At 57.5% G+C, this 21,849-nt stretch overlaps 3 protein-coding genes and 1 long non-coding RNA gene across 5 annotated transcripts in view; all 4 read left to right on the top strand.

Annotated features, from left to right (window-relative positions):
• The window catches only part of CORO1C (coronin 1C), a 56,695-nt gene extending 48,940 nt beyond the window's left edge, over positions 1–7,755 (top strand). For both annotated transcript variants that reach the window (XM_069870994.1, XM_069870995.1), the window contains exons 5-11: positions 91–272; positions 847–966; positions 1,595–1,699; positions 2,857–3,002; positions 4,121–4,178; positions 4,270–4,515; positions 5,003–7,755. In XM_069870994.1, coding sequence (XP_069727095.1) covers positions 91–272; positions 847–966; positions 1,595–1,699; positions 2,857–3,002; positions 4,121–4,178; positions 4,270–4,515; positions 5,003–5,122 — 977 coding nt within the window. In that variant the 3' untranslated portion in view covers positions 5,123–7,755. The remainder of the gene's footprint in view (positions 1–90; positions 273–846; positions 967–1,594; positions 1,700–2,856; positions 3,003–4,120; positions 4,179–4,269; positions 4,516–5,002) is intronic.
• A 1,155-nt stretch (positions 7,756–8,910) lies between these two features.
• Positions 8,911–11,614, top strand: SELPLG (selectin P ligand). Its single transcript, XM_069870998.1, has 2 exons — positions 8,911–9,354; positions 10,233–11,614. The coding sequence occupies exons 1-2, from the start codon at positions 9,297–9,299 to the stop codon at positions 11,471–11,473; spliced, it is 1,299 nt and encodes a 432-aa protein (XP_069727099.1). The 5' UTR covers positions 8,911–9,296; the 3' UTR covers positions 11,474–11,614.
• An 803-nt stretch (positions 11,615–12,417) lies between these two features.
• Positions 12,418–13,872, top strand: LOC138728030 (uncharacterized). Its single transcript, XR_011338655.1, has 3 exons — positions 12,418–12,515; positions 12,662–13,576; positions 13,704–13,872. It is a non-coding gene; the product is annotated as an uncharacterized lncRNA (long non-coding RNA).
• Positions 13,873–16,528: 2,656 nt separating this feature from the next.
• TMEM119 (transmembrane protein 119) lies at positions 16,529–20,465 on the top strand. Its single transcript, XM_069870999.1, has 2 exons — positions 16,529–16,643; positions 19,007–20,465. Exon 2 carries the CDS (start codon positions 19,033–19,035, stop codon positions 19,783–19,785), a length of 753 nt encoding a protein of 250 aa, XP_069727100.1. The 5' UTR covers positions 16,529–16,643; positions 19,007–19,032; the 3' UTR covers positions 19,786–20,465.
• The last annotated feature ends 1,384 nt before the right edge of the window (positions 20,466–21,849 follow it).

The following is a 21,849-nucleotide window of genomic DNA, read 5'->3' on the forward strand; positions in this document are numbered from 1 at the left end:
GCAGCAGATTTTATCCCTTGTTCCCTGCTGCGGCTTTTTTCCTACTGTATAAACCAGAGTTGTGACTTTAGCCCTTATTTTCTCTTCTAGGTTGTGATAATGCAATCATCATCTGGAATGTGGGGACAGGTGAAGCCCTTATAAACTTGGATGACATGCACGTGGATATGATTTACAATGTGAGCTGGAATCGCAACGGCAGCCTCATCTGTACAGCTTCCAAAGACAAAAAAGTTCGAGTTATTGACCCCAGGAAACAAGAAATCATTGCTGTAAGTTTAATTAAAGAAGCAACTGGGTTTCACTCCAGCAGAGAGTTATCAGGAGCGCATTGAGAAAGAACATTTTTTTCCTTTATACCATGTTTAGTCATGTTTTTCAAAATGAGGGAAAAATTACAGAAGGGATGGTAGTGGCTGAAGGATTTGTCTGGGTTTATTGGGATTAGTGTTTGAACTAGGATTTTAGGGCTCAGTTTTAAAACCTGCAGGAGTGTAATTCCACATCTAATCCTTTTGTATAATTACAGTTCCAAAGTTGTGTATGCAAAGCGGAGATTTAGCAGCCTGCATATGTGTCGCAGCTTGCGAAGAAGTCTTCCCTCAGCTTTGCAAGGGTCTGATAGGCAAAGCTGAAATGAGCCAGGAACGACCACTTCTTTGGTAGTTTAGTGATTGATTTTTTTCCCCCAAGCATAGGGCAAAGATAGCTGGATGTTGCTCCGTGTAGTCAGCATCCTGCATGGAGCAGTGCGTCGTGCCCGGGATTCCGTGCAACCGGAAGAGCAGCCCCCACCAGGTGGGCTTCCTATTCCTTACTAGAAGCTAATCTGTAAATCTCTTTCAGGAGAAAGACAAAGCCCACGAGGGAGCCCGACCCATGCGAGCCATTTTCCTTGCTGATGGAAACATCTTCACAACTGGCTTCAGCCGCATGAGCGAACGGCAGCTTGCCCTCTGGAATCCCGTAGGTTCCTGTCCCGTTACTACTTTCTGTTGTAACGTCTGTGGAATTACGAGCCCAGACCTGCAGTCACCCACTAGTTTCTTAGTTCATGTACTTGACCGTGTTCCCTCTTCCACCCACTGCCCACTTCCGCGCGGGCTTCTCATGCCAGAAGGTGTTGCTGTTATTTAGATGGTCGCTCAGTAAAGGAAATGAGTTCTATTGTACCAATCTCTGCCTCCCCAAGAGCAAAGATGAAGCTGGGACCTGAACATTTGAGGTGTCTGAGATGATGTACACAGCGAGCCGAGTGGCTGCGTGAAGGTCGCTTAGTTCTATACGTTATATCTGCAGAGCAGCTCAGCAGCAATCCCATCACCCTGGCACAAGACACCCGCTATGTGACTATGTCACATCTCTCCCTCAACTTTGTGAATTGTCTTGGGTCCTGCTTTTATTGCATTTTGTGATCAGAATGTCCTTGGGAATGAGTAATATTTACTGCATTTGTTATGGTAACACACAGATCCTTCAGGGTGGTGAAGACGCCACCAAGTGTTCCACTAGCTACAAATTAATAATTCAGATGCTGCGTTAACATGGGCTTTTCCATTTCTTTTTAACATCATTGCTGTTTTTCTCTTTCCAGAAAAACATGGAGGAGCCAATAGCCCTTCATGAGATGGATACCAGCAACGGGGTCCTGCTGCCATTCTACGATCCAGATACCAACATAATTTACTTGTGTGGCAAGGTAAAAGGAGGCTTTTGGATTGACAGGGCTTGTTGAGGGGCACACTCCTGTTGAGTGAAAGATACCTGTGAAATGACTCCCCTTGTGTCTTTATAAATGAAAAATCAGCACTGCTGCGATGGTCATGGCTGCAGAAATTGGGCTGCTCTGAAGTTGGTTTGGTCCTCACTCTTCTGGACCATCCAGAGAGGCTGTGAAGTTTACCCTGTGGAGGTCTGTCTGTAACTGGGTGTTTCTTTGAGGTGGATTTGCTTAGACAAAGCTGCTCCTCATGTAACAAGTCTGTTACCATCATCAGAACATAACTTGTTGGTGTTGACCCAAACTATTGTATGTTAGTGTGGGAGGAAGGGACATTTCAGATGTCATCCTTTTTGTGCTTGAAGATAATGGAGCATGTGGCAACACTTACTGTAATTTTGTGGGGTTAAATAATAGAGAAATGGCATCACATGCTCCTTTCTAAAAGCAATTTGTAGGCCTTAAGTGCTCTAAAGTGCCTGCTTCTGATGCCGCAGCTTTGGACCATGTACAAATAGGAGCTAAAACCAAGATAAATGAGTAATTACAAAGGAGGATCCGTAGAACTACATTCAAGCATCCCATCTTTATAGACAGCTAATGAGAAATACATGTTTTATATCTGCGGCTTCTTCTGTTGTTCCAGAGAGGCTAGCATAGGAGAATCGCCTGGAATCAAAGAGAAACTGGTTTCTAGTCTTTCTGCCTGGTTGTGGCAGAACGTGTAGTTTTTTCACAGAGGAGGTGTGGAAGTTGACACCCCCAGTCTTCAAGCAGGAGCTCAGGTCACTGTACCGCGGTGTTTCGACAGACAGCACTGAGAAACAGTTCAGTGACTGTAGTTGGGTGACAGCAGGGATCTGCTGCTGCTGTGTGGATGGCGAGAACGCAGCTGGGTGCTCTCTGAGAGCGGCTGCTGTGAGCAGCCCGGGATGAGACATAGTCAACTGGGAAGCAAGGGAAGATACAGCTTGAAAAAAAAAATAGCTATAAGCAAGCCGAGTGCTCCTCTGTGATGGCATTCCTGGAAGGAAAGGCTGAGGCTGAAGAGTGAGGCTGGTGGCTGCCTTGCAGGCAGGCACGGGGAGCGCTGGCTGCTCCGGGCTCTGGAATGATCCTCATTTCCTTTCTCGCAGGGCGACAGCAGCATCCGCTACTTTGAGATCACGGACGAATCCCCCTACGTTCACTACCTCAACACCTTCAGCAGCAAAGAGCCGCAGAGGGGCATGGGGTTCATGCCAAAGAGGGGCCTCGATGTGAACAAGTGCGAGATTGCCAGGTAAGGAAGAGGGGCTGTCGGGGTGGGTCGTGGCATAGCGAGACACCCTGGCATGAGTTCAGTCCCTCAGAAATGGGGAGTTCTGCTGCTGGACCCCGCTGTTGGAAAGACCTTTCTGTAGTGTTTGTTGGGACTTGTGACGTGAAGTGATGCTTGTAGTGGGCATAGCATGATATAACCTCAAAATATGCTGGGGCTTAGGCTGAGTCTGTTAGAAATGAGTGAGGGATCTTTAGCAGAATGCATTGTCTGCAGAAAACTGAGCATCAAGTTAGTTACAGCCTACACTGTCAAAGTATGAGTGATGAACTTCTGGTGCCTGATACCAGTCTGCAGCTTGTACACAGCAAGTGGCTTGGAAGCTGGTTTCAGGAATTTAGAGAGTAATTAAAGGAGAAATGCAGTGACCAAAGTGCAGCTTTGATTCAGAAAACATGGCAAAGGAAGAAGGCACCTCAGGAAAGGTGGTTTATATCACTGCAATGGCTCCTGGCACACCACTGGTAGGGAATGTGATGGATGTTGCTGCTGAAGCCTTTAGATGCTCCTTCAATTATTAATGAAAGCAGGAGCCCCTGAAAGGGAGCAGGGCCTGCACTTGCTTGGAGCACATGAATATTCCAGCATCAGTGCCTGGAGAAGAGAAGGCTGCGGGGAGACCTTACAGCAGCTTCCAGTGCTGAAAGGAGCTCCTGATGTTGGAGTTGTGGCACTGGCCCGAAGCAGGACTGCTAGGGGTGACAGGAGTGTGGAGACTCGTGTGAGCAGTGAGCGGGCTGCCTGGTGCGTAGCTGTAAGTCACTGCTGTGGTGCTGATCTCGACGCTCTGAGCCGGGGCTGAGCCTTGCTGACAGCCCCTCCTGCCCAGGGTGTGACCCAAACCATTCAGTGATTCTGTGAAGTCCCCTGGTACCTAAGAGGGGAGCTCTGCACGCACCCAGGTGGTTTCCTTCAGCCCTTCCAAGTCCTAACGCAGCCGAGCTGTGACTTCAGGGTTGCTCATGTTCCATCTGCTCTGTCTCCCGTTACGCCGCTGTGCAGGAGCGGCAGAACCGAGGCCTCCTTTGCACATCTTGGCTGTCCTTGCATCTCTCACACCTTTTCTTTCTCTGTGAAAGGTTCTTCAAGCTTCACGAGAGGAAGTGCGAGCCCATCATCATGACGGTTCCTCGAAAGGTGAGCACTACCTCCTGGTTACATGGCTTGAAGCCAGCCTGTGCCTTCCAGCTCCAAACCATTTGACTGATTCATTTCTTCTGTCTTGCAGTCGGACCTCTTCCAGGATGACCTGTACCCTGATACAGCTGGTCCAGAAGCAGCTCTGGAAGCAGAGGAGTGGTTTGAGGGGAAGAATGCTGATCCCCTTCTCATCTCCTTGAAGCACGGGTACATTCCAGGCAAGAACAGGGATCTGAAGGTGGTCAAGAAGAACATACTGGACAACAAGCCTGCCGCAAACAAGAAAAGTGATCTCATAAATGCTCCAAAGAAAGCAGCTGATGCCTCAAACACTGTGAGTAAATTCACAAGCCTTTGGGGGTAGTGGCTTGAAATGTGATTACCAGGGCTCTACATCTTCAGAAGTTGTCATAGCAAAGCTCAAGCATATCTGGTTGGTGTTCAAGGCCAGGTTGGATGGGGCTTTGAGCAACCTGGTCCGGTGTAAGGTGTCCCTGGCCATGGCAGGGGGGTTGGAACTGAATGATTTTTAAGGTTCCTTCCAGCCCAAACCATTCTGTGATTCTACGAAGCGATGGCTCTCGGTCAAGTAGGTCCTTACACGCTGTTAAAAGAGCAGATATGGGCTCAGTATGTCCTTCAGACTTGCACTGCTGCCTCTGCAAGTGCTGGTTCATTCCCTGAGCATCACAAACCACCCTGGGCACACTTACAGCTTGTGAAAATCCCATTCCAAGGAGCCCCTTGCTTTGAAAGCTCCCGCCTGCAGAGCGTGTCCTGCCAGCTCTCCTAACCGATACACCTGTTGTCTTGTCTTCCAGCAAAACGAAGCCAAATTGGATGAGATTTTGAAAGAGCTGAAATCTATAAAAGACACGATCACCAACCAAGACGAGCGCATTTCCAAGCTGGAGCAGCAGATGGCAAAGATCGCGGACTGAGCAGGGCGAGCGCTGGCCCCGCTGCCAGCCCAGGCACATTCCAGTTCCCCAGTTCGGCAAGCAGCAGCGTGCAGCATTCCAGTACGAGCTTTCCTGTTCTCCTAAATTCACGTCAACGAGAGACGATGATTAAAAGCCAAGCTTTTTAGTGAAAGATTTTTTTTTTCCTGATGTTTTAATGAATTTCTGTGACTGTGTCAAACAAGTCAAAAAGAATAAGTGCTACTTTTACAGTCTTTTTTTTTTTTCCCTCCAGATGTTATGAATTCTTGAAAACAAATCCATTCTGACTTTCAATGTTGTGCCCAAATATCTTTTTCTAGATGTAGGGACCAATGCCACATTTGTTCTTAACCATTTTTTAAAGTTGCCAAAAAACCACAACAAAAAAAAAGTTGCTTTTTATTTTTCTGATTTGCCACTTTGCAGTATTTGTGTTTGGAATGGAAAGGGACAGCACTGTGTGTGTGTGCGTGTGTGTGCGCGCGTGGTGGGTGTTTATACTGTGCAGAGAACAAAACCGAAGCTATTTTGTACAAATCTTCCATTTCGAACAATCAGAGCGGTTTCCTTCGCGGTGTGACCGAGGCTGCTGCTGGGACCCCTCCGAGATCGTCCAAGCTGCCTTTCCTGCCTCCCCAACCCATTGTCTGACAGTTTCAAAACAGAAAATAGTTCTGAATGAGGCGATTCATGCCATAAAAAGCCTCTTCTCCTTTTACACCCTGCAGAAGGTTTAAACTCGCATCGTGTTTACCCTTTTACAACGGTCCCATGGTTTGGATTCTTCTGCCCATGTCCAGATGGGGATGTTTGATTTGCCTGTTGTTTTATTTTAAGGCAGAATATGGCTTTTTTTACATTTATCCATGGAGTGCAAGAAACGTTTTGATGTTTCTCCATGGCCTACAGAGTTCAAGGTTTGCTCTGGGAGCCGTGGGACCCCGGTGGTCACCAGGGTCTCCGGGGTGTCCCCTCCAACCCTGCGCCTCGCTGTAAATACTCATTCAGAGCTGCTCCACCGCGCCCCTTGGCTTCAAGAAGCTTTAAAAACCTTGTGAGCTTGCAATTCTCTGCCCCCTCGTGTTAGTGCTGGTGGTAGAAATTCAGACTCTGCTTCCAAAGCAGTGTTAGCTGTCGATAGGTGACTTTATCATCATGGTTCTTCAGAAACAAAATTCCAGTGTTATTTTTTTATAGTCTTTTTTTGCCTCTCTCCATCATTCCGGTCTCCCCACGCTGTAAAACTCTGCAGGAAATTCCTTGTTCCGGGATCAGATGAGTGACCTCCATCCCCTGCCCTCCCTGCGCTCCCAGGCCAGAGGGACTGGGGAGGGTGGTTTCCATCCCAGTTTGGAGAACTGGTTTCTCACATGATCCTCCGGGAGAGACCCTGTGAGCATTCCGGGCTCCCGAGCTCCTTGTGGAATTCCTTAGATGCCTCAGCTTGGCAGAGCCTCGCTAGGGTGGAGTCTCCCTTGTGAGGGGGTGTCTGGATTAGGGATGGGACCCTCCTCCAGGCTGTGTCCCCGGGTCCTGGCTGCCCCAGCTGGCTGGGCCAGGCTGGATTGGTGCTTCCCAGCCCCCCAACTCCTTCGGTGCCAGGGCACTGGGATCCAGGTCAAATCCAAAGGCGGGTAGAGGCTGTCAGGGGTCCACTAGCTGTGGGTTGAGGAGCCTCCCTACCCTTCCCAACTGGGAATCGGTCCCTCACTGCATCCCCACGTGTGTGCATGTTTGCTTGGGAGCTGCCACACCAGGGCAGCCTCCCTCTGCCCAGGGCAGCGCGTCCCTTCGTCTGGGCTGAAGTCATCTTTTTATTATTATTTTCCCATTAGGTTAGCTAGAAATCTTCAAATTCTCCATTTTCTCCGGTGTTTGCATGTTCAGAACTTACACCTTAAGGATTCTCTGTTCTGGAGGGGATGTGTGTGCGGGAAGGTGGAACCGCAGTGCCGGGAGAGCCAAGTGACGTAGCTGGAGAGGCTGGGAACGGGACAGGAAAAGCCAGAGGATGTGTTATACTTGCATAGCATGAAAGCTTCATAAAAAAGTGGGTTTTCTTTGTTTTAAGTGGCAAGCGCAGCAGGAGGGATGAGCATCCCCTGCCCTGTGACCGCTGATGCTGGATTCACAGTCCAAACGCTCCGGGTTATTTGAATGTTTGGTGCTGTTTTGTATTGCAGTAAATGGCTGAGATGATGTGTATTTTAATTATAATTTTATTTTGAAGACAAACCCAAGCGGAATGCTCCCCCAAACGGTGATCTCTGTGTTGATTTGTATGTGTGACTTCAGGGTTGTGTGCTTGGGGACCTTTTGTTGTTTTGAATTGGAGGGACATAAGTTTTCTGAGACGCTGGATTGCAATGCCCAGAGATCGAGGTGTGGTAGACGGTCCAGGAGGGCGGAGGAAAGGCCGCCCTGGTTCTTAGTTTATAGCCTGTATTTTATTTAAATGAACTGATGCCTAGCCAGGCTCAACCGGAGTCAGTGCCTGAAGCTTTTTGTAGCCGTGATATCCCAGAAGAGAACCAGCGAAATCCTGAAAGATGCGCTCTTATAGAGCGGCCATAGTATCTGTCCAAATATTTGCTTCCATTTTCAAAAGATAAAAAGTCATTGATTATAAACTTCCTCTGGTTTGCTTTTTCTTTGACTCCCTGCGTCCTGCACCTCTTAGCACCCGCGCTTCAGGTTTTATCGATAACCAGGTTGTTAAGCCATAGCATCACCCTTACCCACAGTGATAGAAACACACAGGGTTGTGGTTGAGAGGATTCTGTGCTCTGGGACCCCTCTGCTCTGTCCCCAGAGAGCCAGGGCCCGTCCCCAAGGTCACACGTGGACTTGCTTCCCCTGCACGTGAACCCACGAGCTTGGTCGGATGTGGGACTCGATGGGATGGATGAGCTGAGGGGTCCCAGGGTAGCCAGGACTGGCGTGTCGTGGTCTCTGGGAGGAGCAGCACCAGCTGGACGCTGCCTTGGGGCTGGGGGGCTTCTTCTGCTCTTCCCTACCTGAAATCTGCTTCGAAGGTACAGGAAACGCCGCGGTGGGAAAGAAAGCCCAGCTGGGAAATGGCATCACTGTCCCAGCCCAAGTTTGAGAGCCTCTCCAGGGCCGCAGGAGAGCGTTTCAGCTGCCTCCAGTACATCCCAGTGCCAAAGGCTGGGGATGGGACGGGGATGCTCTCAGAGAGGTGATGCTCCCTGGCCCCCACGCATGCCCTGGACCAGTCCCAGGGGCTGTTCATCCCTCTGCCCCGCAGTGGCAGCTCCTGCAGACCCGAGCCCTATTTTCTCTGCGTGTTTTCCCAGGAGTGATCCTCTTCCAGCCCCCGTGGCCAGGAGATAAGGAGAAGGGATGGGGTGAGTCCAGCCTGCAGCAGGGAGGAGGGTTCACGATGCTGCCAGGGGCAGGAAAGCGGGGGCGCTGGGGCTGTGTACGGCCCTGAGCGGCAGCCGCAGGGTGTTTGCTGCGGATGTGCTCTTGCAGCACCCTTCCTGCGGCTGCACCTCCCGCCTGCTGCCGTGACGGGGCTTGCGGTCGGGGTTGGGTATTTTGGTGCTGCTGCAGCGCGATGCAACGGGGCCAGGATGCCACCCAGCAGCCCCCAAGGGCTCCTCAGCAGCCGCCTGGCGACGTGGGTGCCAAAAGAAGGACCCTGATGTGAGGGCTCCGCAAACGCATTGAGCCAGGCCCTCGTCCTCCTCCTCTTTGCATGTGGAGGCTGCTTCCCAGCTCCCTCCCGGGGCGCCACGGCCTGACCCGCGGCGCGTTGGTGCCCGCGGGGTGCCTGGGGGTGGCAGCTCTGGCACCAGGTTTGCCGTCACTTCTGCTTTCGGGGCGGCGCGAGCCCTGGCGCGCGGCTCAGCGGAGCTGCTGGTGGAGCCCAGCTGGCCGGGAGGCTCCCCCAGGGCCCCCAGCTCGGCGAGGAGGGGCACGAGGTCCCTTTTTAGGGGGCATCGCACCTTCCGTCTGTCCGTCCTCGCCGGCAGGTGGGCGCAGCCCGCGGCCCTCGCTGGCCCCACTCCTGGCGTGACGTCCTTCCAGGCTCTCTGAAACCACAACCTCTCTTCCGCGCCCGCCTTCCCTTCCCCACCGAGCGGGAGGTGCAGGCGGAGGGCGACCCGCGACGCCCCTCGATTGCAACGGTTGCCCGGCCCTGGGGATGCTCTCGTGCCCCGGAGCTGGTGCCGCTGAGCCCTGGCTGGTGTCCCCCAGCAGAGGTGAGCCTGGTGCGGGGTGCTGGGCTGGGGCTCAGCCCCAGGGGTGCTGCGGGTGCAAAGGGGATGTTTGGGGTTCCCCTCGGGGCACGCAGGAGTCCCCAGGGCAGGCCACGCTCCGTGTGGTGCTGGTCCCTGGAGTGCTGAGGAGGAAGGCGGCTGCTTGGAGGATGTAGGAGCCTCCTGGGGATGCTCAGCGCCGGGGGGGCATTGGTTGGTGTTCGAATGCTGTTGGGTGCAAGGGTCACGGGGAGCTTGTTGGCCTCCACCCACCGAGGCCGTCGCAGGGGTGGGTATCGCTGAGCGACAGATGTTAACAGGAGGGGGGTTTGGGGTGGGTTTGCTTCTCCTCCTGCTCCAGCACACACGAACAGGTGCTTGGTGGCCTCAGCCCACCAGCCCTGCTGGCGGAGGGGGAGGACAGGCAGACCCGGGGGTCGGTTGAGATGTGTCCAACATTGCCGCGGTTTCAATTCTCCATGGGGAGTCATCCAGCAACCGCTGGTCCCCCAGCAGCCATCTCCATCGCTGCTCGTTTCCCATTTCCAGTCACTCAACTTCCTTTTCAAAGCGTTCTTCTCCAGCGGAGCCACCGGGGCTGAGCTCCCACAGGTGGAGGCAGCTCAGCTCCGCTGGCCACGGCTGGAGGAGGTTGGTTTTCCCATCTTCCAGGGCTCCAAACCGCAGGGTTCCTCTCTGGGAGGGGAGGAGGATGCTTTGCTCACATGCCGTCTCTCCTTGGAGCCATCTCCAGCCTGGACGGTGGAGCTCAGCATCCTCTCACAGGGACCACGACCTCGGTTTCATAGAATCATAGAACAACCAGGTTGGAAAAGACCCACCGGCTCACCGAGTCACCTGCCCCTCTATTCCCCCTGCAGGTCCCATGGCGCCAGGCTGGGCGGTGCTGGTGCTGGTGCTGAGCGCCCTGGGGGCGCGCGGGGCTGTGCCGCCCCCGGAGCCGGGGCAGGACCGCGGGCTGCAGTGGGTCTGGGGGGTGGCTGGGGAGGTGCAGGATGAGCCCCTGCCGCCCTCGACCCGCAGGAAGCGGGATGAGAGCGAGCAGCAGCCCCGTGCCACCGCGGTGCCCAGCAGCGATGACGTCCACTCCCCCGCGCCCGACCTGCTGGGCTCGGTGCCACCACCAGCCCCCGGCACCACCACCAGCCCTCAGCGAGAGCTTGCGGTGCCCACCACAGCCAATCCCTGGGATGAGACTGATGGACCTGAGCTGCTCCCAAGCACGACACCACCACCTACCACCAACACCAGCCTCCAGCGAGAGCTTGCGGTGCCGACCACAGCCGATCCCCTGGATGAGACTGATGCCCCTGACCTGCTTCTAAGCACAACACCACCACCTACCACCAACGCCATCCTGCACCGAGCACGTGTGGCTCCAACCACAGCCGATCCCCTGGATGAGACTGATGCCCCTGACCTGCTTCTAAGCACAACACCACCACCTGCCACCAACACCATCCTGCACCGAGCACGTGTGGCTCCAACCACAGCCAATCCCCTGGATGAGACCGATGTCCCCGACCTGCTGCCGAGCTCTCCGACACCACTGGAGCCTGGCACACAGGCAGCACCCCAAAACAACGTCACCACCATCCCCATCCAGCTCCTGTCGCTTGCTGAGGAGGGGACGGCGACCGGCAGCATGGACAGCAGCTCCTCTGTGGGGCCACGCTCGGCGACCCCTGCAGCGTTCGGCTCCACCACCACAGCTTCCAAGGAAATCAAGAAATCTGGAGCTTCCCCAGCGCCGACTCCTTCATCCCCATGGGACACGACGCCCAGAGGAACGGCGGGGCCGCCCTGGGACCCCAGCAGGCTGATGGGCAAGTGCCTGCTGGCCATCCTGCTGCTGGCGCTGGTGGCCGCCACCTTCATGGTGTGCACGGGGGTGCTGGGCGCGCGGCTGTGGCGGCGGGCGCGGACGGCTCGGCGCCAGCTCGGCCACACCGAGATGGTCTGCATCTCCTCGCTGGTGCCCGACGGCGAGGCGGCCGCCAACGGCCCCAGAGCCCGGCGGCTCAAACCGCTGCTCGACGGAGGCTCCGAGTTTGACGGTGACAACCTGACTCTCAGCAGCTTCCTGCCGGAGCACTCCTGAGCCCAGGGCACGGCCGCGCGGGGCAGGGCGACCCGCCTGCTCTTGGATCCCTGTTTTATCCTGGACTGGTGTGGTGGGAGATGCTTTCCCCCTGGAGCGAGCTCAGCCCACGAGGCCAACCCCATTAAAGTGTTCCTTGGACATGGTGGGCTCCCAAGTGTTTCTTGGACACCCTGGAGCGAATCCAGAGAAGAGCAACGAAGCTGGGGAAGGGGATGGAGAACAAGTCCTACAAGGAGTAGCTGGGGGTGTTTAGCCTGGAGAAGAGGAGGCTGAGGGGAGACCTCATTGCTCTCTCCAACTACCTGAAAGGAGGTTGTGGAGAGGAGGGAGCTGGGCTCTTCTCCCAAGGGACAGGGGACAGGACGAGAGGGAATGGCCTCAAGCTCCACCAGGGCAGAACATTAGGAAAAAAATTTTCATGGAAAGGGTGATTGGTCCCTGGCAGAGGCTGCCCAGGGAGGGGGTTGAGTCCCCACCCATGGAGGGGTTTAAAAGACAGGTGGACGAGGTGCTGAGGGACATGGTTTAGTGGTTGACAGGAATGGTTGGACTCGATGATCCTAGAGACCTTTTCCAACCGAGTGGTTCTGTGTGGTTCTGTGACCATTCCTGGTGATTCGGTGCCCACCAGCCCCCGGCTCCCTCCCCGCTCCGCTGCCTGCCCACATCCCCCTGCTGAAATTTCACTTCTCCCTCCTCCTCCCCCAGCAGGAGACGCGATGCCCTGGGCAGGGGGAGCAGAAACGAAACCCGCGGCCACCCCTGAGGTGCCACCAGACCCTGGAGGGCTGAGAACCGCATCCCCTGGGGCCCCGTCCCCGCGTGGGGCTCGGCCTCGTGCGTGGGAGCGGAAAGGGTGGTGGTGCCGGGGCGGAAACGCTGAGGAGGGGATGAGGACAGGCGTGCTCGTGGCGTAACGTGTTCCTGCCCTGCGGTCGCCCACCGCGAGGTGAGGAGACGCCTCCAAGACAATCCCCACACGCTGAGGGGGTCGTGAGCGCTGCCGCTGCGCCCAGAGCTCATCCCCAGCGAGCAAACGGTGGGTTTGAGCTCTCGGTCTCGTAGGGTGGTGTTGGCCAAGGCTGTGGCTGGGCTGGGAGCGACAAGGAGATCAAAGCCATGAGCGACCACCGAGGGTCCTCCAGGTGAAGGGGGTTCTCAGGTGCCACCTTACCCGCTGTGCAGATGTCAGCGTCCCTCAAGCCACCAGCTCTACCCACACGTGTGGATCCACGGGAGCCTCCTGAGTCGTCCCTGGACTGTCCTTGCCCTGCTGGGCTCGAGGTCCCTGTGTTCCCATCCCTGCCCCAGCCAGGCTCTGCCTCCTTATCTCCCCACCACCATGCCTCCTCTGGTTCCTCGCCCTCAGGTTCAGCGTCTCCACCTCTTCATCTCCCTCCCTGCCCCACCAGGATCAACATCCCCATCTCTCCATCTCCCCTTCCCTGCCAGGTTTGGCATCTCCATCTCCCCATCCCTGTCCCACCAGGCTCGGCACCCCCATCCCCACGTCCCCATCCCCGCGGCACCAGGCTGTTTACGCCACCCTCGATGTTTGCAGCACAAATTCATCAGCGAAGCGTTACAGACTCTGCTTGAGGCATCGCTGTGCCACCCTGGCCCCGAGCTGAGCCACCTGGAAAGCCACTTTCAGAGGTGACCGTCCCACACGGGTGCTGGCAGCGCAGCAGCTCACCTGCACCCCAGCCCCCCTGGCCCCAACGCCTGTTTACGTTCACACTGCGCTTCAGATATTTTCCATCCGGGGCCGAGCAGCCTCCCCAGCCCGCTCCCTCCTGCAGATGTAAATGTTTATGGGTGACTCAGCACGGGTGAGGGGAACTGCAGCCCTCAGCAGTGCCCGGTCCCTGGGCTCCTGGGTGCTGCCACCCTGCTCTGCCCCCACCGTGTCCCCACGCCGTCACAGACCGGGTGACAAAAAGCAGCTGCAGGATTTTGTGGCTCAACCGTGATGGGCACCAAGGTTGATGTGTCTCAGGGATGGGAGCCGCGGGGACCACTGTCACTCCCAGCCCCACTTTCATCTCAGATGCTCCCATCATCCTGTGGCAGCTCATCCAGCCTCTGCCCCTGGTCCAGGTGAGGATGGGGCTGGCGAGTCCTGAGAATGTGGGTGGGTGCAGCTGGAGAAATTTCTCCTGCTCTCACCCAGTCCCACCCCTGGTGCTCTGGAGCAGGAGCCTAGCAAGGATAAACTTCTTTCCAGTCGGAGCTAGAGCCAGCTGCCAGCAGCCAGGAATCGCCCTATTTGGCATAGTCAGCAGGTCCTGTCCAGCTGCCATCTCCCAGCTCACGGCAGAGGAATCCGCAGGAGCCGGTGCAGTGTCACTGCAGGATCCTCGGGGCTCTGGGGGGGTCACCGGGCTGTGGGTGGCACAGGGCTCTGCATGATGGGCTGCGTGTGATGCTGTGCATGATGCTGTGCACGGGCTGTGCGTGATCGTAGAATCACCAGGTTGGAAAAGACCCACTGGATCATCGAGTCCAACCATCCCCATCAATCACTAACCCATGTCCCTCAGCACCTCGTCCACCCGTCCCTTAAACCCCTCCAGGGAAGGGGACTCAACCCCCTCCCTGGGCAGCCTCGGACAGGGACCAATGACCCTTTCCATAAAAAATCTTTTCCTTATGTTCAGCCTAAACCTCCCCTGGCGGAGCTTGAGGCCATTCCCTCTCGCCCTGTCCCCTGTCACTTGGGAGAAGAGCCCAGCTCCCTCCTCTCCACAACCTCCTTTCAGGTAGTTGTAGAGAGCAATGAGGTCTCCCCTCAGCCTCCTCTTCTCCAGGCTGAACACCCCCAGCTCTCTCAGCCGCTCCTCATGTGTGATATTGTGCAGGATGCTGGGCACGGGCTGCGTGTGATGCTGTGCACATCGTGGTCCAGCTCCGCAGGATCAGTCCTCCCCGGGCTATTTCGCTGGCACAGCAAAGCACAGCCCAGAGGAGCAAATTACAAGCAGAGCAAGGCTGAAATGTCTCAAATTGCAGGTTACCTCGGGCTGGCTGTGCCGGGGAGACAAGGCCTGCGGGTCCTCCACGTTCCAGCTGCCCCAAATTACAAAGCGGGCCCTGGGCGGCACAGCCCTGCCCGGCACCGAGGGGCTGAGCCTCCCCAGCCACAGGCTAAAACAGCATCGTAATGGGTGGTGTGCGCTGGCCCCACGCCCCCCACCACCCCGGGGAGAGCCCAGGGACGGGACCCCGGGTGGGAGCTGTGGGGAACATGGGTGGGGAGGGATGGGGACAATGGACAGGGAAGCATGGGGACCATGGGCAGGGAGGGATGGGGATGCTGGACCAGGAGGGATGGGGATGCTGGATCAGGAGGGGTGGGGATGCTGGACCAGGAGGGATGGGGATGCTGGACCAGGAGGGATGGGGATGCTGGGCCAGGAGGGATGGGGATGCTGGGCCAGGAGGGATGGGGATGCTGGGCCAGGAGGGATGGGGATGCTGGGCCAGGAGGGATGGGGATGCTGGACCAGGAGGGATGGGGAGCCCGGACAAAAAGGATGGAAATTCTAGTCAAGGAGTGATGGGGATCTTGGCTGGGGTGGGTGGGGATTCCTGGACAAGAAGGATGAGGATGCTGGTGAAGGAGCGATGGAGGCCCTGTCCAGGATGGGATGGGGACCCTCGACAAGAAGGGATGGGGATGCTGGCCAAGAAGCAACAGGGACTCTGGAGAGGATGAGATGAGGACCCTGGCCAAGGAGGGATGAGGAACCTGCCCAGGGAGCTGTGAGGACCTTGGCCAAGGAGGAATGAAGACCCTGGCTGGGAAAGGCACGTGGGAGGCAATCGCAGCCCCATCCCGGCTGAGCTACAGCAGCGAGTCTGGATGCCGCTGGCTCTCCTCCAGGCTTGGCTCGGCAGCACGGCCACCCTCACCTTTCGCCCTTTCCCCTCTAAGATTTCAGCTCTGATCTCTTAAGGCCGGGAAAAGCCACCCCAGCAGCTGCGCGGAGCCACCAGCTGCAGCCAGACGGACAGACCCGTTATTTCTAGGAGCCACGACTACATTTCGCGACGCCAGGAGAAACCCAAACGGCACCAGTTCCTCTCCGGCTTCCTGGTGCCGGTGGCGATGGGGACAGGCACCCTCACCCCCAGCCCCACAGTGGTTATGGTCCCCGAATGCCGGTGATGGCTTTTTGGGGGAGATTCTGTGTCCCCAGGGAGGCGCGGGGGCGAATAGCGAGAGGATGAGGTCACGTCGCAAGGGCTGCAGCCTCTTGAGCAACTTCATCCCTGGCGGAGGGGATGGAGGGGGTGGGCAGAGCGATGCCAGGTGATGTCCCTGGAGGCTGCACCGAACATCAGCCTTGGAGCCCCAGGGGTGGATTCTGCACCCCAGGGCACAGGAGACCACGCGGGAGCATTTCCAGGCTGGGGTGCTATGAAGTGGTCTCCTGAAATCAAGACCAAGGGGATCTCAAGACCTCCAGTGGTACCAAGACACAGACCCCATGCCCTCCCTGGTCCCTGGGCACCGCGTGGCCTCGGTGGCCGTGCCCCACCGGCTCCTGGCCGTGCCCCGCTGGGTTTGCAGGGTTTGCAGGGCTCGGCACAGGGGGTGCAGCCCCTGGTTGGGGTGCTGAGGCCCAGGCACGCAGCGAAAGGCACTTGGGTAGGAGCAGCTCCCAGCAGGTGCCAGCATTTTTGGGGTGCCAGCACTCCCAGCCCACCAGGGCAGCTCAGCCACTTGGCCACAGATGGAGTTTTACCTCTGTCCTCATGGGCAAAGCCACCCTTACGCCAAACCTCCTTGGGGACCCCCTTCCCCACCTGCACCCCAGAAATCATCCCCTCCCAGCCACGCTGCTGGGGTGAAGGGGGCGCGGGGGCTGCAGAGCAAAAAGCTGGGAAGCTCCCCCAGCCCCCAGCTGGATTTCAGCTGGGAGGGGACTGGGGGCCGCCTGCCCCTCGCCGGCCTCCCACGCTCCCTCCCCAAACCAGCCCTAATGAGAACAAGCTGGTCCTGGGCTGAAACGCAGGAGGAGGAGAAGGAGGAGGAGGAGAAGGAGGAGAAGGAGGAGGCTTCATCCCAGCCAGCAGCAGAAAGGGGTGCAAGAAGGCGAGGCGAGAGGGAAAGACCCCATCCTCGCGGCTCCCTCGTGCCAACGCGGCGGCTGCGGGCAAGGTGAGGATCCCGTTGGCAGCTCCAGCCTGCCCCTAATTTTTTGGGGTGGCTTCCCCACGGCTGGGGCTGCTGCGGTGAGGGCAGAGCACGGTCCCCATGGCAGAACGTGGGATGGAGGTGAACGTGGGATGGAGGTGAACGTGGGATGGAGGTGGCCGTGCAGCCGGGTGCCCACGCACGGTTCTGGGGATGCTGCATCTGGACAACATCAAAATTGTGACTTCCCTGAGCATTTTGGGGAGCAGGGTTCGCCCGCATGCGACTGAGCCAGAGCAGGGGACGCGCACTGGGTCTGGGGGTGGGGAAGGATGGATGGTGGTGGCTGTGAGGACGAGCCCTTCGCTTGGCACTGATTTGGGCTTCACTCAGCCCCTCCATGACCGCGGCTGCTCGTTGACCCCACTAACAATGAATTAATGCCTTCGTCTTCCCATCACGGTTGAGGGACCCCTCTCTGCAGCGGAGGTGGTGGAAGGGAAGCACGATGGGTCTCGTCCTGACCCCCCAAAACCCCTCATCCTGGTGAGATGCCTGTGGTGAGGCGGAAGGTTGAGGGTCCGGGGGCGCCTCCTGCCTCTGCCGCCGCCGTTTGTTTGCTCTAATTTAATGTAAACCAGATTTTGCAGCTGGGAAGGAGCGTGAAAGCCAAACCCTGCTCCCGGAGTCCTGCCTGGTTTGCAGCGCTGCTGGGTCGGGTTTGTCTGGGGGGAAACGGGAGGTGGGTTGGGATGTGGGGGGCCCGAGGTTGGGGGAGTTATCACAGGGGGTTCCTGACGATGGACAAGCTCCACCAGGGGAGGTTCAGGCTGAACATTAGGAAAAAATTTTTCATGGAAAGGGTCGTTGGTCCCTGTCAGAGGCTGCCCAGGGAGGGGGTTGAGTCCCCTTCCCTGGAGGGGTTTAAGGGACGGGTGGACGAGGCGCTGAGGGACATGGGTTAGTGATTGATGGGAATGGTTGGACTCGATGATCCAGTGGGTCTTTTCCACTCTAGTGATTCTATCATTCTATGGCTTGGGGAGCTGATTCATGAGACTTCCCTGCGGGGCCATGTGGAGGGGGAGAGCTCTGGCGATGGTGTTATGGGGCGAAACATCCTGCTGTCCCTCTGGAACTCACCACGACGCACCGGGACAGCCACAACCCGCTCACAAACCCCGTGTGCGTGCGGAGCCTGGATGGGTCTTACCTCGGCTCATCATTTTGAGCTGCGTGCCGGGATGAGAACGGCTCATCCCACGTCCTACCACACCGCAGCATGGCGAGGGGACAGAGCTGGCCTTCACCCTTCACCGGGGATGCTTGGGCTCCCGGAATCCGCAGGACTCCCTGTTCACTGCACCCCAGCTCCAAGGCTGCCCCTTTTCCAAGGCTCTGGGGAGCCCTCAGCCCAGTCCCCGCACCGCTCGGCCACCGCAGCGGCGCTGGGGTGAAATCCTGCCCCAAATCTATTTTTAGCCGTGCTCAAGCTGGGAATCATTTGTAACGGTCTGCGCCGGGATGAGCGGTTGGGAAATGCCGCTCGTGCCGGGGGGCTGGCCCCTTTGCAGCGCCGCCTGTGTCAAAGTTTCCACTGGAAACCTCAAGGTTTAAGGAATTTTCTGATCAGCCAAATGACCGCTGTCTGAAGCCGGTTCTTGGCAGCGGCCCCGGTCCCCTCGCCGCGCGCACACAGCGTCCCCCAGGCTTAAGCAACCCGATTCAGCTGGTTTCCATCTATTTTTTGCAGCGCCTCATTGCAAAACAAACACAGACCCTTGCTCGGCGTCAGGGTGAGGAAATTGGAGCCGCGTTTTACTTTTCTTAAGGAAACTCGGCCGAGTGAATAAAAGGAGAGCCCAACCCTGCTTCGACGCTTGTGCTTGTCCCTCTGTGTCGGAGCCACACGAAGGGTGGTGGAGCTTGAGGCCATTCCCTCTCGTCCTGTCCCCTGTCCCTTGGGAGAAGAGCCCAGCTCCCTCCTCTCCACAACCTCCTTTCAGGGAGTTGTAGAGAGCAATGAGGTCTCCCCTCAGCCTCCTCTTCTCCAGGCTAAACACCCCCAGCTCTCTCAGCTGCTCCTCTTGTTCTCCAGCCCCCTCACCAGCTTCGTTGCTCTTCTCTGGACTCGCCCCAGAGCCTCAACATCCTTCTTGTGGGGAGGGGCCCAGAACTGACCCCAGGATTCGAGGAGCGGTCTCACCAGTGCCGAGTACAGATGGAGAAGACCCTCCCTGGCCCTGCTGGCCACTGAAGTCCAGGAAGATACGTCCACAGCCTTTCCCTCATCCAGTAGTCTAGTCACTTTATCATAGAAGGCGATCAGGTTTGTTTGGCGAGACCTGCCTTTCATAAACCTTTTCCCTCTCCTCTGCATCCCGCAGGCCGCCGCGCTCGAGCCCTGGGGGAGATGGCGATGCGGGCAGCGACGGGCGCCTGGCTGGTGCTGCTGCTGGTGCTGCTGGTGTCCCCGGCGCAGTTGGCGGCGCCCCGGCGTGCGGCGGTGCTGCCCGATGGCGGGGGCAGCGGTGACGGCGAGGAGGTCTCGGCCACGCCGCCCGTCCACCGCGTGACGCCAAGGACCGGCCCGACAGTGGCGGACGCGACGGGGACCACGGTGACCAACAGCTCGGCGCCGGGCAGCGTGCTGGACAGGCTGGTGGACTTCTTCAAGGAGTACATGCTGCTGGCGGTGGTGGTGGGCTCGCTGGCCTTCGTCCTCCTCTTCATCATCTGTGCCGCGGTCATCGTCCGGCAGAAGCACAAGGCATCTGCCTACTATCCCTCCTCCTTCCCCAAGAAGAAGTACGTGGATGAGCAGGATAAGGCGGGAGGGGGCTGGGCGTTCAGCGAGGTGCCCGAGAAAGCCCCCGACCCCGGCGCTGAGGAGCCCCTCGACAGCAGACGGCAGCTGCAGGCAGACATCCTCGCCGCAGCCCAGAACCTCAAATCGCCCCACAAGACACCGCTGGCCAACGGGGCCCCGGGGGAGGAGAAATCCCCCCTAGAGGAAAAGGAGGAGGAAGGGAGCAAAAAGTCGGGTGATGAACACCCCGCCGAGCCCCCTCCCCAAAACCCGGGTGCTGAGGAAGAGGCGGGTGCAACAGGAGCTGGGGGGGACGGGGTCTCTGATGCGCCTCAGGGTGGCACCCAGGCCATCTAGGGCAGGAACCAGGTCCTGGGCGAGCCCAGGGAGCTGCCAGCCCTGACACACGCGATGGACACGGGTGTTTGTTGCTCTATACGTACCTACGTGGCGGCTCGAGGAAGCCCTGAAAAAGATCCCTCCCTGTTCCCCACTACTCGCCCCTGGGGCCCTCCGACTGCTGCACCCTCGGGACGCTGCGGCGACACCCCGTTTTTCTAGCAGATGCTGGTTTTTGGCAGTGCTGGAGAACCATCAGCCCCATCGCTGCCCAAAGGGTTCGTCCCACCCCAAAGCACCGGGCGGGTGCCCCCCTCTCGGCTCCAGCTCTGCCCCCAGCGCTGTGCCAGGCAGCCCTCGCCCATGGCCACGCTGCCAGCTTTCTCCCAAATGTAATTTTACTAATTAGTGGTCTGGGAGCTGCGTCCTCTGGGCATTGGGAGGGCCCTGCAGCTGGGGGGCTGTGCAGCCGTCCCTCCTCCGTGGGGAGCAGGACACGGGCTGGCTTTGCTGAGCGCCCTGACCACCAGGGAGAGGAGATAGGGTGACCTTGGCCACCTAAGGGGAGAAGGGAAGAGGACTCAGTGGCAAGGACCCGTCCTTTCATTTTTCTGACCTGAGGGCAGCCCAGAGCCCAGCTGGACTTTCCCCTTGTTTTCTTAACCTCTTCAGCTAATAATAAAGACATTTCCTACGCAGATCTCCTCTCCTGTGTATTTCTGCAGCTTGCATGGTGGCCGAGGCGCAGTCCCCATACGGTTTGCTCCCCCATCCTTCAGGGCCCTCCCAGCGTCGTGTGTTGGGGTGCAGTCAGTTTTGTCTCTGGCCCTGCCGGCCCGGCTGTGCTTCAGGGGGAAGGTTACCGTGCAGGCAAACCCCGGGGAGCCAGGGACGCGCTTATCATCCACAAAATCTGCATGGTAATGCTATTTCTGGGAATCTTTTATCTCTCGCCCTGCAGCCGAGGGTGGGGAGGCTGCAGCGCTGTGGCACCAACACCCCCTCCTATCGCTGTGACCTCACGTGTTGTCCCAGCCACGGACATGCAGAGATGTGCCCTCGCGTCCCTCCATCGGAACAATCTTTCCCCCTCGGGAGAGCGTGTTGGCTTTTATCTCCCCCTTCCATTTTGTCAAAGGGCTTCCCTGCTTTTTGGGAAACCACGGGTCTCTTCCCAAGGAGTGAGGCACATTCCTTGCCTCTGGAGGGTGGCAGGCAGCTGGGGCCACGTAGGGTGGTGCTGAGCAGAGGGACCACAAGAACAGTCTTGTGAGTGACAAACCACAGCAGCTACACGTGGCCTGCTCTGCATCCAAAACCAGCTGCGGACAGACGCATCAGAACGAGCGATTTATATTTAAACGTGGGTTTTAATGGCTTTAAAACACCCTTCGTATGAAAAAGGCAAGTTTTCATGGGTGGTTTAAAAACTTAGGAACAGGCAAAGCTTTCAAATGCATTTTCTGTTTGGTTTGGAAATCTACAGGAATGTTTCCCTGAAAAAGAGAAACCACGAGAAGGCACAAGGAGCAGCGGGCAAGCGGGGCCACATCACTGTAAAGCATTTAACTTCCAAACACTGGTGTGCGCCCGGCTCTGTGGACTTAGTTAATACTCCGTGTGTGAATCCTTGAGTGGATGAACACCACCCACGCTCTCCCCACCACACACTCCTCTGGCAAAGCCACCTGAGCCACACAGTGGAACCGCATCCCGCAGGAGAACAGACCCATCCCTGCTTCCCTGGGAGCTCCCCCTCACCTCCGAAATCCAGCCACGCTATTCCCCTCCCTCCAGGGTTCAAACCCGGGAGCGTATCTCCTCTAACAGAGTACTTGGCCACTCCAAGGGTTCAATTCTTACAAAAGACACCCCAAAATTAAGACTGTTCCTCTAACGGGAGCTTCAAGAAGCACAGCTGGGACAGGACGCAGGCAGAAGCTGGCCCCGCGGATCTCTGCACGCTCCTCCTCGCCTCCCACCAGCGCCTTGTTAGTGCCCTCTGGTGCCTCCCGAAGCGCCTCAGCACCAAGAAAGAAGGAAGCGCCGCACAGATTGCGAAACAAAACTCCGACACAGCTG

This window comes from Phaenicophaeus curvirostris, chromosome 17 (assembly GCF_032191515.1).
Source record: "Phaenicophaeus curvirostris isolate KB17595 chromosome 17, BPBGC_Pcur_1.0, whole genome shotgun sequence".
Taxonomy (NCBI): domain Eukaryota; kingdom Metazoa; phylum Chordata; class Aves; order Cuculiformes; family Cuculidae; genus Phaenicophaeus; species Phaenicophaeus curvirostris.